This window comes from Polyodon spathula, chromosome 27 (genome assembly GCF_017654505.1).
Source record: "Polyodon spathula isolate WHYD16114869_AA chromosome 27, ASM1765450v1, whole genome shotgun sequence".
Lineage (NCBI taxonomy): Eukaryota > Metazoa > Chordata > Actinopteri > Acipenseriformes > Polyodontidae > Polyodon > Polyodon spathula.
In genome coordinates, this window is record NC_054560.1 from 2980281 (window position 1) to 2997445 (window position 17165).

Sequence of the window (17165 nt, forward strand, 5' to 3'; positions counted from 1 at the left end):
AATCTGATGTACTTTCTAATTCGGTAATTCAAAATCCGTCCTAGTGGAAATAATCTGCATGCTGGAAAGAAAAAATACCTTAAATAATATGACTGTCAAAAACAGAAAGCAAGCCACTGGGATATCATCTTTATAAAATCCTACTAGTCATAACTGGCCCACTGCTGGGTACTGCAATGGAGTATGTGTGTTCAAACGTTCCCACTGTAGTACTGTTATAACAAATTGAAGAGTGCCAGTGTGTGATCAAGCCCAGCTAAGTGCCTGATATAGGATTTGCTAATCTCTAGTTCGAGAGTGGCGTAAAGGGTCTTTTTTTTTTACCTTTCAGAGGCATTCACTGCAGTGTACAAAGCTCTGGTAGGAAAGCTGGTCTTCTGTATTAAACAGTTACCCACCTTCAAATACAAAGCGACGCAGTTTGTCCCCCAGAGTCAGCTAGCCCAGCCACATTTCAAGCACAGCACTACAAGAGCTGTCCAACACCAGAGCAGATTGTCCTCTAGCAGCATACATTTCAGCTTTACAGCTTTTTGAAGCCCCCAAAAATGATTGACGCTCATCTTTTAGGATTGCAATACAGGCACTGTGCTTTGGGATAAGTCAGGCATTCACGTATTGCTATCTGGAAAAAGGTGAACCAAAGCGTTCCTTGGAAAGACACCACGGCCCGAGTATTTACAGAGACGTGCTCGTTCTAGTTACAATCGAGAACACCTATCTCCAGGCAGACAAGCAGTTAACTAGAGATCTGTCGTAAAGTCCCGCCCTCTAATTAATATTCATATTCAATTTTAAAGATAGGGGCTTGCGCTGCCTCGATTCACAATACACATTATCAACAGCTATACACGTACTGGAAAGATAAGCAATCAGCAATAAAAAATAAGTCGTTTGTTTTTAACGTGTTTCGTGAAATCAAACTCCTATGTGACATGTTCCACGAGTTGACAGTGTGTGGATAATGAAGACACAGCGGGGTTAGTTCTGGAGTTTGCTTTGGAGTTTGGCGGAGAAGTTCACCTTTGAAGACCACAAGACAACTGCGCGTAATTGAACAAGAGCCACAAATTAGGAAGATGCATTTTCAAATTGAATGGTAAGTAGTTTACCATTTCGCACGGCTAAGCATTTAATTTCCCCATACTTACCGGAGCTGTAGTACACTTTTCTGTGCCTTTACCATGTTGCATAGTAAAACGCATGTTTCAATACACATAAGGCAGTATTTTAAATGTTATATATACATAAGTATATACACAAACAGTCGCAGTCAAAATTATTTGGGCTGTTAAAAAATGTTAGAAATTAGTTTTTGCATATTATTTTTCATTTTATGCATGTTATATAATATTTTGTTGTTTTATTATAAAGCTGAATCTATACTTTAATGTATATCTTTCAATAGAACAATGATCGTTGATAGATGAAATGGTAGCCCTATTAGTCCAGAGATGATAGACAAAGAGAAGGAGATGTGATCCCTTTTATCTTTCTATTGGACTAACTAAAGTTAGTTAGTCCGGTAAAAGGTATCACATCTCCATCTCTTTGTCTATAATAGAACAAATGTAAATTGTATAAATCACTTTCTTTGTGGTTTTTCTCATTTTTTAAACTGCCCAGATACTTTTGTCTGCGACAAAAGCCTCTCTCTCTCTCTCTCTCTCTCTCTCTCTCTCTCTCTCTCTCTCTCTCTCTCTCTCTCTCTCTCTCTCTGCGTGTGTACCATAGTGTAATTGTACAATTGCTTGGGTATTGTTATTTCTGATAATGGTGCCGTGGAAGATTATTATTTAAGAAAGCAGAGTGCACATTTTGTATATGAAAGCCACGGGCAAAGTAAAACGGTAACGCTTTCAAATAATATCCGCAAATTCATAATGAATTCCGGCTCAACACCACAGAAATAACACCTGAATATCTTTTGCACTGTATCTGAGCTCTGAAGTAATTCATATCGAATTCTTCACTGTTAATTTAAAAACATGTAGGTTCTCCTTGAGTCCTTCTCCACTCTATCCGTAACTCATTAATTCACTGTTTGTTCTTCACTACCCACTCACTCACACACCGGGGGATTGTGAGAATAATGCCTTATACATGTAATCAGCATCACGTGTTACAAATGTACATGGAACCAATACGGGGTAATTAAGTGAATTAACAGGGATGAATTTAAAACAACTGATTTCAGAACTCAAAGGATGTGCAAACGCTATCCAGGTGGTATTCTTGTGGCATTCATCGGAATTCATTGGTGTTACCCCCAAAAACGGTCACTGACATGACACCAACAGCATTGGATTGTTAGAGCTTGCTTCAGGGTGCTTTGTCAATATGAAGAACACATTGCATGGACACACTGCACCCTAGCCATGTTTATGAATAAGGGCAATAACATTTAAAAAACTAGAAACGAATAACCACATTTAGCATGTGAGTATACACAGTAGATTATTGATGTAGATTTGATGGGGAGTGAGAAAGTGCACACTGGGATGACGCATTGAAGTCAATCAGACCGACGTTTGTCTCCCTCTGTACAGGAACAGAGGTGTTCTGCGCTCTCTACTTCTCCTGGCACTGTTGACTGCAGCGCCTGGGTCCCAGGTAAATTGATTCAGAAAAGGTGATATGTATTGTTCCCTCCAACAAGTATTGGGGCAGATGAGTAAATGCACAACGGCTGGCACGTGTTGCCTGTTTTCCCCACTCAGACCCTGACCCAGTATAATTGTAAATCTCGAAAAACTACTCACTTCTAAATCTTTTGTAGTCATCTTTGTATTACTTTAGTATAAATACATGTTAATTTGGATTCATATGTTGTTTTTTTCTGACTTTATGTGAACGAAAAGACACACATTTGCCCATTTTCCCATTGGAAATAGTGATATTTTGAAATATCACTGTCCTGGTCACAAAAACAAAGTTTGTGGGGAATAATAGCCATGTTCTATACTTTTGAGGCATAAGCAATTAGGAAATAACACTTACTACCCAGGAACAAAAAAAAAAAAAATTGTTACACAGTGTAATCGTTCCAGCATGTGTTCATCTTTCTGGTTGCAAGATTGAACATGTTTATGGTAAAACCTTATTATAAAATGAGGGGTTGATTTGATCAATGTGTACTTTGGATTTTTTTGCAGCGTTTTACAGTACAAGGGAATTGCCCCGTGTTGTATCAGCCACCTGTATGTGGTTTTCCCGGGATTACCAGGGTTTAATATTTGATGCAATCTGGGCGGATTCCCTGGTTCTGTAAAATAATCGAAAACATTTAGCTGTGGTTTGTTCGAGGTCAAGTTGACACACTTTTCAACCACGGCCATCATCAGTGTACTTGTAGACATTTAATCAGAAGGCACTAGTTTTATGATAGAGGGGCTCGTGCATACTTGCTGGGATGTATGTGACACCTGGCTATATCTTGAGAACTGTATTATTTTGATGGCATGTGGAAAGCACATTCCTGAGCAAAAGGAAGCTGGGTTAGGGTGACCTGCTTTTTTTGATAATGGCAACATTTTTGCAGGAAACACCTGCAGCTTGAATGTGTTCAACACAGGTTTGTGTGACAACAGAGTAATAAAAATAATGGTTTCTTTTGTTTGCTTCTGCTTGGCACTAGTATACTGCTGCTGATCTATAATTCCCCATCTAAAATTGTACTCTACACTGATATACTGTACATTGCTATACTATATACTGCTATACTCTATACTGCTATACTCTACAGTGCTGTACTCTACACTGCTGTACTATATACTGCTGTACTCTACAGTGCTATCTTCTTCACTGCTATACTGTACACTGCTATACTCTACGTGGCTATACTCTACACGGCTATACTCTACACTGCCATACTCTACACTGCTGTACTCTATACTGCTATACTCTACAACGCTATACTGTACACTGCTGTACTCTATACTGCTATACTCTACAGTGCTATACTCTACGGTGCTATACTCTACACTGCTGTACTCTATACTCTTATACTCTACACTGCTATACTGTACACCGCTGTACTCTACACTGCTGTACTCTGCACTGCTATACTGGCCAGCTCTCTTCCTTTCCCACCACTCCTCACCTCTTACACTGGGACATGCTGATAATCTCCAGCCACTTTCTACCGACTACAATCAATTTCACACCTACTTCTCATCGAGAGGGACCAATCCTTCCTAACTGATATAACAAAACTACACGTAACAATCACATTCATTACACTGATGGAGGCACTAGCCCGAACTTCTGGGTTGATCTGATCAACCTGAAGCCAGACAGGATAAGATACAACATTTTAGAGCATTTTACAGCACAGAGGACCCTGTGGTTATCACTGATATTACATGGTAGACACAGTCCAGGGGGGCTGTCCAGAACTTCAAAAGGCTCAATTAGAATTCTATGATAAAACTATAGGATTGTGCTGATTCAGACTGTGCTGGTAATGTTATATAAATCTGATTCAGACTGTGCTGGTAATGTTATATAAATCTGATTCAGACTGTGCTGGTAATGTTATATAAATCTGATTCAGACTGTGCTGGTAATGTTATATAAATCTGATTCAGACTGTGCTGATAATGTTATATCAATCTGATTCAGACTGTGCTGGTAATGTTATATAAATCTGATTCAGACTGTGCTGGTAATGTTATATAAATCTGATTCAGACTGTGCTGGTAATGTTATATAAATCTGATTCAGACTGTGCTGGTAATGTTATATAAATCTGATTCAGACTGTGCTGGTAATGTTATATCAATCTGATTCAGACTGTGCTGGTAATGTTATATAAATCTGATTCAGACTGTGCTGGTAATGTTATATCAATCTGATTCAGACTGTGCTGGTAATGTTATATAAATCTGATTCAGACTGTGCTGGTAATGTTATATAAATCTGATTCAGACTGTGCTGGTAATGTTATATCAATCTGATTCAGACTGTGCTGGTAATGTTATATCAATCTGATTCAGACTGTGCTGGTAATGTTATATCAATCAGGAAGGGTTTCTGATCGCTTTTGGTACACTGAAAAAGGCACTAACAAAATGCTTGTCTGCTTAACTTTCTTACAGTTTTATCTTGCCTGGCGCTGTAAAATGCTCTGAAACAAATCCATCTGTGGCTTGTACCAGCGGCGTACGGGATGATCACATTAGTTGGTTTTAAGTTTTATCATAGCTTCAATGAGAAATGTTTCAAATAGAAGTATTTTTAATGTCTTCAGATGTTGCAATGGCATTATCAACAAGCAGCAACACAGAAACTCCACACTGCAGTAATGAACAGCTGCAAACATCTGCTGTTGCAGAACTGGTCTCTTTCTGAAGTGCAATTAGTTGCGAGATTATGAGGCTCCTATTTACTCTTCCAATTTCTGCTCCCCAGTGCCTGTAAACAGTAATGAGGGGGGGATAGCAGCAATGCCCACTGGAATTCATTAAGTGATACATCCTGACGCCTGAGAGCCAGTATAGAAATGCAGTGCAATGTAAGAGAAGATTATGAGCCTTGTTTCCTGGCCCCAGGGTCTGCGGCAATGACATCTCGTTTGCATCCCAGTGTTGTACAAATTTGGTCTGGTAGGAGCAGATCAGTGCTGGTTCATTCCTGTAAAACTCTATATTTGACCTACATAGGGCGCACACACACACACACACACACACACCAACACACGCACGCACACACACACACACGCACGCATGCACGCACACACACACACATGCATGCACACACACATGTCATGAAGAAACTATGCAGGACAATTATACAGGCTGCCAAAACATTGAGATGAGTCAGGCACACTTAGAGATACCCACACAGCCAGGCAGAAATATTTCATTGTAAGCAACCCCTTCTAAAATCTTCATTGAGTAGCTGAACTTGCAACTAGTGACTTCTGCTTTTTACACCCCACCTCCTGCACTTTCTGAGCTGCTCAAACCCACTGCCTTCCACACTTCAGCCCAGCACTTTCTTTATCTAACTGCTGAGCTTCTCAAAGCCACTGCCTTCCACACTAGAGCCCAGTACTTTCTTTATCTAACCACTGAGCTCCTCAAACCCACTGCCTTCCACACTAGAGCCCAGTGCTTTCTTTATCTAACCACTGAGCTCCTCAAACCCACTGCCTTCCACACTACAGCCCAGCACTGTCTGTAACCACTGAGCTACTCAAACCCACTGCTTTCCACACTGCAGACCAGTGCTTTCTTTCTCTAACCTTTGAGCTACTCAAGGACAAGGACAAGACAACAAACCAGACGGCCGACAATAGGAACAGAGACAAAGTGTTAGTACGTGTGTAGACTGTAGAGCAATTCCAACAGAGGCCCGTCTGCCCATGGTGGCCCTAAGCCTAGTGTTGTGTCAGGTGTGTCCCATACGTATTATATTTCAACTTCCTGGAATTCTCTTTTTATATGACTCAACACCTCTTTTGGTTTCTTGTAGACAAAACAAACAGCGGAGTCCCTCCGTAGCCTCGCTCCTTTGAAGCGGATCTAGCGACTCGCCACTGTGGCCTCCCTGTATTGAAATGCTAAGCTGTGTATTTTCAGTGCCTGTATTAAGACAGTGCCCTGACTTGTCATCACCCTGTCGTGAGAGCATGGAGCTTAAAGGAGGTGTTGGAAACAGAAACTCCACTCCGGTTGCCAGTGCAAACAGTTCCCCTTACACCACCCTCCCTGCACCCACACACACCTTCTTAATCTTTTGTGTACAAATTGTATTCACTATTAAAGAGCAACTTGGGGGGTCCCTATGGGGCTCACCTAATAAAAGCACGGCCACATGGTGTGCAGGGTGAGTCATACAGTCAGGAGCACAGGGTCTGTGCAAAGTCGTCGGTCTTCGCTGGAGATTCCAGAGGGAGTGCCGCATTCGCTCTCGCGCTCCCGTGGGTTAGGGAGGCAAAACCAGCAGGGACTGTTTCTCCTCATCACACTACAGCAGACCCTACTGGCCAGGCACTTTGTCCTCCAATTGGCCAGTAGCTCTCTGACATCTGCTCTCGGGTTCCTGGGTGTAGAAGAGGAAGCTGGCTCGGTCTTGGGATCGGAGGACGCTCGCTGAACCTTCAGTTCTCCTGAGCAGCTGTGTAGGGAATTGCTACGATGAGGGGAAAACATTATTGGACGGTCTAAATTGTGGAGAAATCAGGGGTTAAATAATTGGGCACTCTAAATATCTTTTTAAAAAAAAACAGCTTGGCACAAGTATATAATATCAGAGTTAGCTTAACTGATTTATTCTGCTTCTTGTTGAGTTGTTATATTATTTTAGATTTTAGATTTCATTAAATCCTGGTGACATTTTAAAACTCAGAAGTTAAAGCACCTCACTAGAGCTCTCAGAAACATGTCTAATCCCTTGGTACATTTGGTACACCAAAGTGTAACCATTACTTGTCCCCATGCAAAACTGGCTTCACCAACACCATAAGGTCCCTCCCACCCAGTGTTACAGGTCCCCTTGTGTTGTAGCAGGAGGAGTGCCGGGCTGCAGTGTATTATTGTTCTCCCCCCCCCTAAGTAGGTGCGAGCAGGGAGAGGTCGGAGGTTGGAGGTCAGATTGGGTACCCAGATTGGTCGTCAGGCTGTCGTGACGGAGTGGGGGTCGTGGGGTCAGTGGAGTGGCTGCTCCAGCACTTGTGGGGAAGGGGTCTCCTTCAGAACTTGGACCTGTATCAGGTGAGCCAGACCTCTTCCATTCTGCACCGTCTGTCCATCTTCTCCTTTCTTTGAACAAGCCCATGCAGTGCACCTGGGAGGTGTTTCGTGTTCAGTCTTGATACCTATTCATCCAGGAAGGGGGTGATAGCCAAGTTAAATCATTTCTTAAAAGTACTAGGGCTGTGTTTACTGTAAGCAGAGTCCCCTGTGCATGTATTAAACTGTCTTAAGTTGATATGTCTAAATAAAGAATTTCAATGTTGTAAGAAATCATTGGCCACATGAAAAGTGGCAGATAGTAGATCTGAATGGAAACGCCTCATTGTAACTGTAACATTCCTGGTGATTTCATCTCTTTGTTCTGTTTCTCACTAGGTTTTCAGATGGACAGCGATGTCCAGACGAGCAGCGACAGTACAGAGTGTGTTCTCAGCAGGCCAGTGTGTTCTCAATACAATCAATACACAATTAGAGTCGTCTGCCAGCTGCAATGTTTTAAATGTCCAGCAGATGGCGTCGCTGTAAGGCATTATGAAAAATGAGTGACCCTGAATACTTTTCCTCCTTTGGTCTAATCTCCATTGATAGTATGTTATAACTTGTTATAATTGCAAATTTCAAGTTCCTGAGTATGCTATCACTATACTCCCCGTTGTGCAAGAATAACTACAAGAACATGAGAAAAGTGAGAGGAGGCCCATCAGTACTCGTCCAGTTCCTAGACATCGACTGATCCCAGAACTTTGTCCAGTTGGTTCTTTAAGGATCCCAGTGATTCAGCAACCATGTGGTTGGTTACCCATTCCATATACTCCCCACTGCCTCTGACCTGAGTCTGTCTCCACTCAACATCCAGGTGTTTCTTCTGGTCTTGTTCTTCATGCTGCCCATGGAGAAGTGGCTAGAGTTAGCTTGGTTGTCTCCAATAGGATTTTAACTGCCAGTCTCCTGTGACTGTGGTATTTTGACTCCACTGTGGATCATCGTTGGGTTTGTTTATTGACACATGATTTGTGCTCTCTGTTATTCCAGCCATGCTCATCCAACGCAGGGGATTTCCGTGCGATGCAGTGTTCCCTTTACAATAGGAAGCCGATACTGGGCAACGGGGATCACTACCAGTGGGTGCCCTTCCTTGGAGGTGAGGGAGTGTTTGCGGGGCCTTAGGCAGGGGCAGGCTACAGAGATCCTGTGCTGTACAATCAGATCTACAGTAGACACTTGGGGAGAGATTTCTCAAGGTCTTCAGTAAAGACCTTTTGCTCTTGACCTTTGCCAGCCCCGAATCCCTGTGACCTGCACTGCTTGGCAGATGGACACAATTTCTACTACACCTTCGGGAGGGCTCTTGATGGAACGTCCTGCCACCCCCAGGCTGAGGGGGTCTGTGTCAACGGGGGCTGTCTGGTAAGAAACTAAGAGATAGACCCGCCCATGGGAGTGCCTTTGGAGAGGGTGACACAACACCGCTGTTCCCGTTCTGTCCTGCAGGTGGCGGGTTGTGACGGGGTCCTGGGCTCCGGCTCGCGGAGGGATGTGTGCGCAGTTTGCGGCGGCCGGAACGACTCCTGCTACCTGGAGCGTCGCGTGTTCCAAGGCAGGCTTCCCTCCCCCGGTGAGTTGACCATCATTCCCTGCTCCTCCAACCCTGTGCAGTCCATGCAGCTCCATCTTTCTGTGCGCAAGAAGCCCTGTGACACACTCCTGTTGTGCTCCTTCAGGTTTCTTTGGGTACATTAACGTGACTCGGATCCCAGCAGGGGCCACGAGCATCAGAGTGACCGACAGCAGCCGGAATTACCTGGGTAAGGGAGACTGGGAAAGCATTCAGCTCTCTGCATCTGCAGTATTTCAAAAGCATGCTAAGCATAGATGAAGAAAGTAATATATTTTAGCATTGGAAGAGCTGGGTAAGCTGCATAATTACTATGCTAATGTATCTGGGATTTGTGTGTAGCACAGAGAGGCATAAAACAAATATTGTGAATATATATATATATACACACACACACACACTAACACAATATATAACCATTTACACCATATTGTAAAATGAGTAAAAGAAAGTTCACAAGCCTGTTGCTGGTTTATTTATAAACAGTTGAGTTTCATGTAAACCATACTTAATTTTTGGTGTAACAAATGACTGATAAATGAAAAACTTTTTCATTTAAAAAAAAAATCTTAGTTATTCGTGGACTTTAAGTAAATGATAGCTAGATACCAAAACGGTCCTTCTCTAGGCCGATGACTCATTCTGTGCATTTCAAAGCATCCCTTTAAAGTCTCCCCTGTGTCAATCTGAGCCCTGCATCCCTGTGACTCGCTGTCCTTGTGCGTAGCGGTGCTGGCTGCTGACCGCCGTTATCTGCTCAATGGGGATTGGTTGATCGATGCCCCCGGGGTGTACGCTGGTGCCGGGACCACACTGCATTATCGCCGCTCTTACGAGAACCACGAGACCCTGGAGGCTGAGGGGCCCACTGCAGAGGAGCTACACATCCTGGTACAGGCTTCTCATCCTCACTGCCAGGCTGGCAAGCTCCCTCTTAAAGGGCTGCGCTGATACTTGCACTCGTAATTACCTTTAAGAAGTATTTGTCTGCAGGTATTAAATGCATCCATTCATTAAAGTGTTGATTTCAAAACAAGAAAAGTGGTCCTTTAACTATTCCTCTTGAGTGTTTTTTGTAAGCAGTACTAGCTCTAGCACTGGCGTGTCTTGTTGTCCTGGGTGGAATTCTCTGGGTTTGACTGTTGTTTCCTCTCTCAGGTTCTGCTGCAGGAGCAGGCCCCTTCGATTGAGTATGAGTTCTGGCTGCCTCGCGGTCGCTATGGTGATTTCAGTAGCATGTCCAGCCCCTTGCGGCAGGCCGAGGGTGCAGTGATGGAGGGACCGGCGTCACCAGTCAGTGCGGCTCGTGGACAGACCAGCCTTCAAACCCCAGGGATCCCCTACAGCCTACTTCCAGCAACCCAGACAAGCAAGCCCAGACTCCACATGCAGAAAGAAACAGACACCAGCAGCAGAACTCACTTTAGTGACTCTGCACAGCACACAGGTACACAAGCAGCACAGCACACAGGTACTCAACATCTCTGTTCTCCAGTGTTTCATGCTCAGTTTTGCATTTCAATATAATTCTTAGTGCCTTTGCTAAACATTTGCATAGTTTAGTAGCCCGTAAACATCAGTTTGTTTGATAAAAAGATATTAAAAAACAAAACCTGCAAACAGTACTGAAAAGTTGACCAGTGCACCAAAAAAAGCATTGTTTCATTTACGATGAAAGAAGCCTTATCGGTAGCCAAGAGAAATTGGCTCCCTAGTGTCACAGCAGGCTGTGTGTTTCTGGCTACAGGTACCTGTGGAGTGTGCCGGGCAGCCAAGGGCAAGAGCAGACGAGCACAGCTGTACTGCAGCAGTGATTTTGGTAAGTTCCTGGAGCAGTTTTTAGTGTGGGGTTGTGTGAGTCCATATACCCATAAAGTGACCCCACACCACATATTCCTATTTCTGTGTAAATATTTGATATTCGCTAGTTATAAATTCCCTATAGCGTTTATTAATAGATGTTTGTGAAAGATTGTAGTCAAACCAACAATAACGTGAACACTCCTAACTGTCCCCCTGGCTCTCCCAGTGTTCCGGGTGAAGATCCTGTCTCGTGTGGTCCAGGGCTCAGAGACGCGCTTGGAGGTGCAGGTGAAGCAGACCTACAAGAACCGCTTTGGGCTGGTGCACCGCGAGTTCGTGTGGCTCCCTGACGCCTGCGCCTGCCCCCCTGTGCTGGAGCACCGGGAGTACGTGCTGATGGCTGTTCAGCATGTCAATCACGAGCGAACGCTCAACCGTATCCTGGTGCCGAGCCACGGCTACGCCCGGCTGTGGAGCCCCAGGGAGGACCGGCTGCTCAGGGAGCTGGACGGTCACTGCCGGTAGGGGGCAGAGAGTAGGGAGCCTGGAAATACTGTAATAAACCCCACCAGCGCCCCATGATCGAGTCAGGTAGCACAAATGGTGTTACTTTATAACAGAATATTGCAAGGGGGCTTACCAATACAAACATATATTAATGCCCACTTCTCCACAAGGACCAGTCGGGCGATTCCCTGAGTGTATATACTGGCACGTCACCTGTTTTACTTTTAAATGGTCTCTTGGACCGGAGTGGTGGTTATAAACACGGCTGGCTGTGCCTCATTTCCACACACAGCTGATCGCTTTCAGGGCCGAGTTCAGCAGGGTTGGATCAGCTCACAGGCATTCAGAGCATTGTGCTTCTGCAACCTGCAAATTAAAATACACTTTTTTTTTTTTTTAAAACGACCCTCGTTGGAGCTTCAAGCAAGAGCAGCATTCTGTTCTTGGCTGTAAAGAAGAATGATGAACTATAATGCAAAGTGCATGATTACACACTTCATCTGGGGCTCAGCTACACAGACAGGATACAGCAGTGCAGAGACAGATGGTTACAGATGCTTCTAATACAAACTGCCAGGTTTTTAGCTGCAGGACGAATGCATCCCTCCCTACATGGGCCTCAATCAGACACCAGACAGCACTAGCTGGTGAGGAGGCCCACTAATTCTGTCCAGTGTTTATTATTTCTATTGTTTACACTTGAACCAAAGAGGTTTCATTTTAAACAAAGCTTTATATTTATTATTTTGCTACTTTAAAACTGTATCTCACAGTACATCATGTACAATAATAATAAATACTTAAATGTGATTGTGTTAACTTTACTGTAACATGTGTTTGTCAATCACTAATCCAATTTGGAATTAATTTTTTGTTTTGTACTGGCAGCCTTTAGTTTATTGAATACATTATAGAACCTGAGAGAACAGCACCACACGCAGGCATTCAGTTGTTACTGCACTCCGACAGGAACAAAACACATCAAACAAAAATATTGTCAGGAATGGGATAGGGACATTGCTGCAGAGGTGTAAACTCTGCCACATGACCTAAATAAACTGAAAAACACAAACCTTGAATATAAACAGAAGCCACAAAGGGCTCCTAAAAGCTCATAGAATAAGAGAGAATAAATTGGGTTGTGTTCTCTCATATACAATCTCGGAGTTCAGTATCTTGTGCAGTTGCCAAGGTAACCCGCTTGGCGGTTGCCAGGGTGACTGGGGGGTTTCAGGGGTCAACAGGCGCAAGGCTTGCCCTGCTTCAACTCTACGGTCAGTCCTTTACTCAGAAGGAATGCTTCCTGCTTCGGTTCACAACCCAGGAAGTTCTTCACCATGACCTCTGTGTCCAGAGATCATGCCGGCTTCAGGATGCAGTTCCTGTAGTCTAGCCCCACCTATAGGACACGACAGGGAAAGACATAATCAATTAAAGTTATCTAGCAGGTAAAACCAGCCTGTATAAAACATAGAAATTGTACACATGCTTCTTCAGTTCAAAGAGGTTAGTTTCCCCAGCATTGACAAAACCACTTTTTTTTCTTTTTTTTTTTTTTTTTTTTTTACCGGTTCCAAATGCAAAACAAAAAGCAGTAACAAAACTAGACAGCTGCTGAAGCAACAAAGAATACAGAGTACAGCAAAGAGCCAAGCGGATTGTAAATCAGGTGCGACGGGATATTGAGCTCTGTGCCTCATCCTTGGGGTTCGTGATGCCTTCCTGTTTGAACCGGGAGTAAAACATGTCCATGGAGAAGACCTCACTCCACAGGTAACCGTAATACTGGGCATCATACCCCCCCGGCCAGGTGACCAAACGTGGCCGGCATGCGCGTTCCTGAAAAACAAGAAACACGAGGGATCAGAACCAAGCACTGAGAGCCGTCACTTTCATTACAGTGCGAAGCATTGAGGATGCAGCTGCCCTTGAAAGTAGAGCAAGACCTGTTTGTGAGGGGGGCAGTTTCACTGATCCAATCAGTCTGCCGACCAGGGCAGGCTGTTAAACTCTGAGTCTTTAAAATTTGTCAGCGGATCTAAAGTCCTTTAAAAACACTCAGATATACAGATGTACCAACATCTGTGTATGATCAAAATAAAACAATCCATACTTCTGGTGTATTAGCTGGAGAATTTCAGGGCAGGAGAATAAAAATTTCTGAACAGCTGAGGGGTTTACACAATACAACTCCTATGTGAACGGTGTACCACCCATGCCCAGCCCCCTTTCCCTGTACCTGGCGAAGCCGGCACCCCCAGGATTTCTTTGCAGAGCCGGGCGTACTCCTTGGCTGGGTCAGAGTCAGGCTTGGTGTGCAGAGCATGGTCCACCTTCGCCAACACGATCTGACGCAAGTTGAAGAGATCTGCAAAAGAGAGAGAGAGAGAGAGAGAGAGAGAGAGAGAGAGAGAGAAACAACACAGCCTTTTACAACAGTCATTCACATAGTACAGTCAACCACGTATTGCAGAGACTAGACCTGGTGAATCCATGTGCATATACAGTTAGACCCAGTTCTCCAGCATCTGAGAGGGGGCTTCCACAAAGTTACGCTCCACGTGGGTCCCGCTGAACATGGCAAACTGAGTCTGTACAAACACATGCATACAGTCTGCATTTACTGTGTGGCATACAGAATACTACTACAGCCGTAATGCCCTTTTAAAAAAGCAAACAAACAATAAAAAAAATAAAAAAAACTAAAAATCAGCAACTTTGGAATAAATCTGCAAGTCTAGGACAAGTTTTCAAAGTCCAGAAAGGTAAAACTATTCAAATGTCAGGTTTTAAAGCAATAGCGAAATGCACTTATTAATTCACTCCTCTGAAAGGAGGCTGTGCATTTCAAGTGTTTAATGGAAAGCCCCGTTCTCGCTCTCCCTACTGCTTTCCCCTCACCTCTGCGCAGAGCTGGTGCATGACGTGGCCGAACTCGTGGAAGTAGGTCTGAGCAGAGGCGGTGTATCCACGGTCGGCTTGGAGAAATTGGCCACCATGGCGGCCACTGCCATCTGCTGGGTCCCGTCTGGGAGCAGACAGCCCGGCTGGAGCCCAAAGCAAGCTGCGTGGCCATACTTCCCCTCTCTGAAACAGGCAGAGACAGAGAAAGACAGACAGAGAGACAGGGAGGTTAGGGCTTCCTCATTAGCAGCAGCATTGCAGTACCAAAGAAGGTTGCCGGACCCCATCCTGATCTATTTAAACCCACAAGCTGCCCATGCTCTAGTAAAGGTAGGAAAAACAGAATCCCAGAAACAAACTAGAAAGATGCCAACGGGACGCATTTTTACCTCATTAGTTTGGATCCAGAAAGTGGAATTATATACCTAAAAAAAGAAACAAAGCTTTTCCAGTACAGCACGGCAACAAAAGGAGTCACTTCAAGGTCCAGTTAACCAGTAGCAGCAGCTTCTCCAGGGGCTGCACTGCAGGAAGGGGGGAGGCACGATTCTGCACACCAGGAAACTCTGCTTGCTTTGAAGATTAATGAGCTTCATATCGTATTTACACTAGAAAACCAGCAGCATTTCCTTCACCCTCCTCACAATTTATTTATTTAAAAAGGCATCTGTTCAGATTACAGTGGCAGCCAAGCAGCAAGTTTATGAAGGATAAACAGATCTGAAGTGGTTTCCACCAGCTGTAGTATAAAATACATGAACACATGGGCTGATAAAATTCAGGCTGTATGACTTTCTGGGATTGAACTCTGTAATTAAACAAATCATTTGAATAATCCTGCAGCTGTCCTGATCCCTCGGGTTCTTCCGATAGAAACAAATCATACCACGTTTGTATTCATTTTCCCTACAACACTGAGGGTCCCACTGTCTTTGAAAGTCCTCTTCCCTCGCCGTTCTTCAATACATCACTATGTCATTCCACGTGTGGCGTTGGATTACCAAGGAAGGTGGCCACGTTCTTGCTGTTGTTGGCCATGCTCATCTCCAGCACAAAGTCAGAGTGGCTGCTGAACTCCAGCAGGGCACACTTCTGAGCTCCCAGCTGCACCAGCTACTTCAGGATCTTAGAGTTTGCCTGCAAGACGTGGCATCAAATGATTCTTAATGGTTAGGTTTAGGTATTGAGTTTGGGTTAGGTTTTAGGCCACGGGTTGCTTAAGGTTAGGATTGGGATTTGGAGGCTTGATTTTGTAGTTGCCGAGCTCTGGAAATGTCATCCGATGCCCTCAGGGCACTTTCTAGAGGATATTCCTTTACACTGCATCTGCACCAGGCTATCAATGAAATGCAGACTGACTGCAGAAGCTCATCATAATTCTATACCACCATCTAAAACCTTTACAGTCGTCTCTGGGTTTTAATGCGATGGTCTACTTCATACTGCTTGCATGGTACAGATTTGTATAATGGCACAGGCTCAGAGCTGCACTCCGATCAGATCGCTGGTCAATCTGAACCAGGACCGGTGGTCAGATATGTCACTGTTTTTTATTTTTTATTTTTTACATTAGTCAGTCCCAGTTGAATTCTTAACACTGAAACACCTGTCAATCCATCACGTATTAACGCTGTCGGTTAGATATGCGACCTTGCCTACAGAGAGATGTATATAGGTCACATTTTCTGACAGAGTGACTAGAGCCAGTATAAAATCTACTGGCAGGAGCCTTTGTGGCGTTTCCTATTGTCACCACGAACTCTACTGCCAGCAAGACGCAAAACAAATAAATAAATACAAAATTCAGGGCTTAAGAAAGATTAATACTTATATTTACTAACTTTAAAGAAAGTGAAAAGGGTTGTTTATTTTAACAATCTGTACTGTGCAGCTACTGGCAGCAGCAGGATCAGCTGCCTTAGTGCCAGTAACAATCGTACTAGGTAGCAACATCTGCCTTTTAAAATCACATCCTGGCATAAACAACAACGTGAAAACTTGGGCTGAAGCAGGTCGCTCGCTCATAAAAATATCATTAAATTACAATGCTACACAGAACCCTGCGAGTCCAAATTCAATTCTACAATGCAAACAGGTATGGTACTTACTTACACGAGCACTGTGTATTAAAATAGTCCGGTGTCAACCAATATACACCAGCGGCCCCCAATTATCCAAAGGGCTCATGAGTGAATCGTTTCTCACGTGTCTGGTTTTATTGGCGAGGCGACCGGACAAGTTCATTCCAAAACAGCTGTCTGAAAAGCATGCATGCTTGTGACCCGTTTGGTCCTGATCAATGTGATATGATATTATGCATGCAAAAACAGCAAACCCATAAAGTTATTTAGTACTGTCGATATTTTTATTATCGCTATACCACCTAGTACACATGCATTCCCTCTCTGCTCTACAGCTTTCTCGGTCAGCCCTGTGCCATGTTTCGGTTTAAGGCGCTTGCATAGCATTCGATTACAAATGCAAGTTTTGCAACTCACCTGTCGGTGCCATGACAGAGCTGTTACACAAATCTTGACACAACTAATTCTCACACAAGGAATTTTCACCAACTGAACGACAATTGTCTGCCTTACTGCAACTCTGCAATACACACTAGACCTGCTCTCGGATTGGTT

General features: G+C 44.0%; 2 protein-coding genes across 2 annotated transcripts; one reads left to right on the forward strand and one right to left on the reverse strand.

Annotated features, from left to right (window-relative positions):
- Positions 1 to 829: 829 nt before the first annotated feature.
- On the forward strand, positions 830 to 11643 carry LOC121301406 (ADAMTS-like protein 5). Its single transcript, XM_041230780.1, has 12 exons — positions 830 to 1099; positions 2550 to 2613; positions 7564 to 7718; positions 8076 to 8136; positions 8733 to 8841; positions 8980 to 9107; positions 9192 to 9315; positions 9422 to 9505; positions 10043 to 10206; positions 10474 to 10762; positions 11063 to 11134; positions 11345 to 11643. The coding sequence occupies exons 1-12, from the start codon at positions 1080 to 1082 to the stop codon at positions 11641 to 11643; spliced, it is 1569 nt and encodes a 522-aa protein (XP_041086714.1). The 5' UTR covers positions 830 to 1079.
- A 1302-nt stretch (positions 11644 to 12945) lies between these two features.
- LOC121301409 (thimet oligopeptidase-like) lies at positions 12946 to 17164 on the reverse strand. The gene is made up of 5 exons (XM_041230784.1): positions 17028 to 17164; positions 14527 to 14712; positions 13865 to 13993; positions 13424 to 13464; positions 12946 to 13024 (listed from the first exon to the last, which is right to left on the reverse strand). Exons 1-5 carry the CDS (start codon positions 17038 to 17040, stop codon positions 12983 to 12985), a joined length of 411 nt encoding a protein of 136 aa, XP_041086718.1. The 5' UTR covers positions 17041 to 17164; the 3' UTR covers positions 12946 to 12982.
- Position 17165: the final 1 nt, after the last annotated feature.

Coding starts and splice junctions, on each gene's coding strand:
- LOC121301406 (XM_041230780.1), top strand. CDS start 1,080: ATGCATTTTCAAATTGAATG. Junction 8,137..8,732: donor ACAGAGTGTGTTCTCAGCAG/GCCAGTGTGTTC, acceptor CTGTTATTCCAG/CCATGCTCATCCAACGCAGG. Junction 9,108..9,191: donor GTGTCAACGGGGGCTGTCTG/GTAAGAAACTAA, acceptor TCTGTCCTGCAG/GTGGCGGGTTGTGACGGGGT.
- LOC121301409 (XM_041230784.1), bottom strand. Junction 13,465..13,864: donor GGGGGTGCCGGCTTCGCCAG/GTACAGGGAAAG, acceptor CTTGTTTTTCAG/GAACGCGCATGCCGGCCACG. Junction 13,025..13,423: donor TTGGTCACCTGGCCGGGGGG/GTATGATGCCCA, acceptor CGTGTCCTATAG/GTGGGGCTAGACTACAGGAA.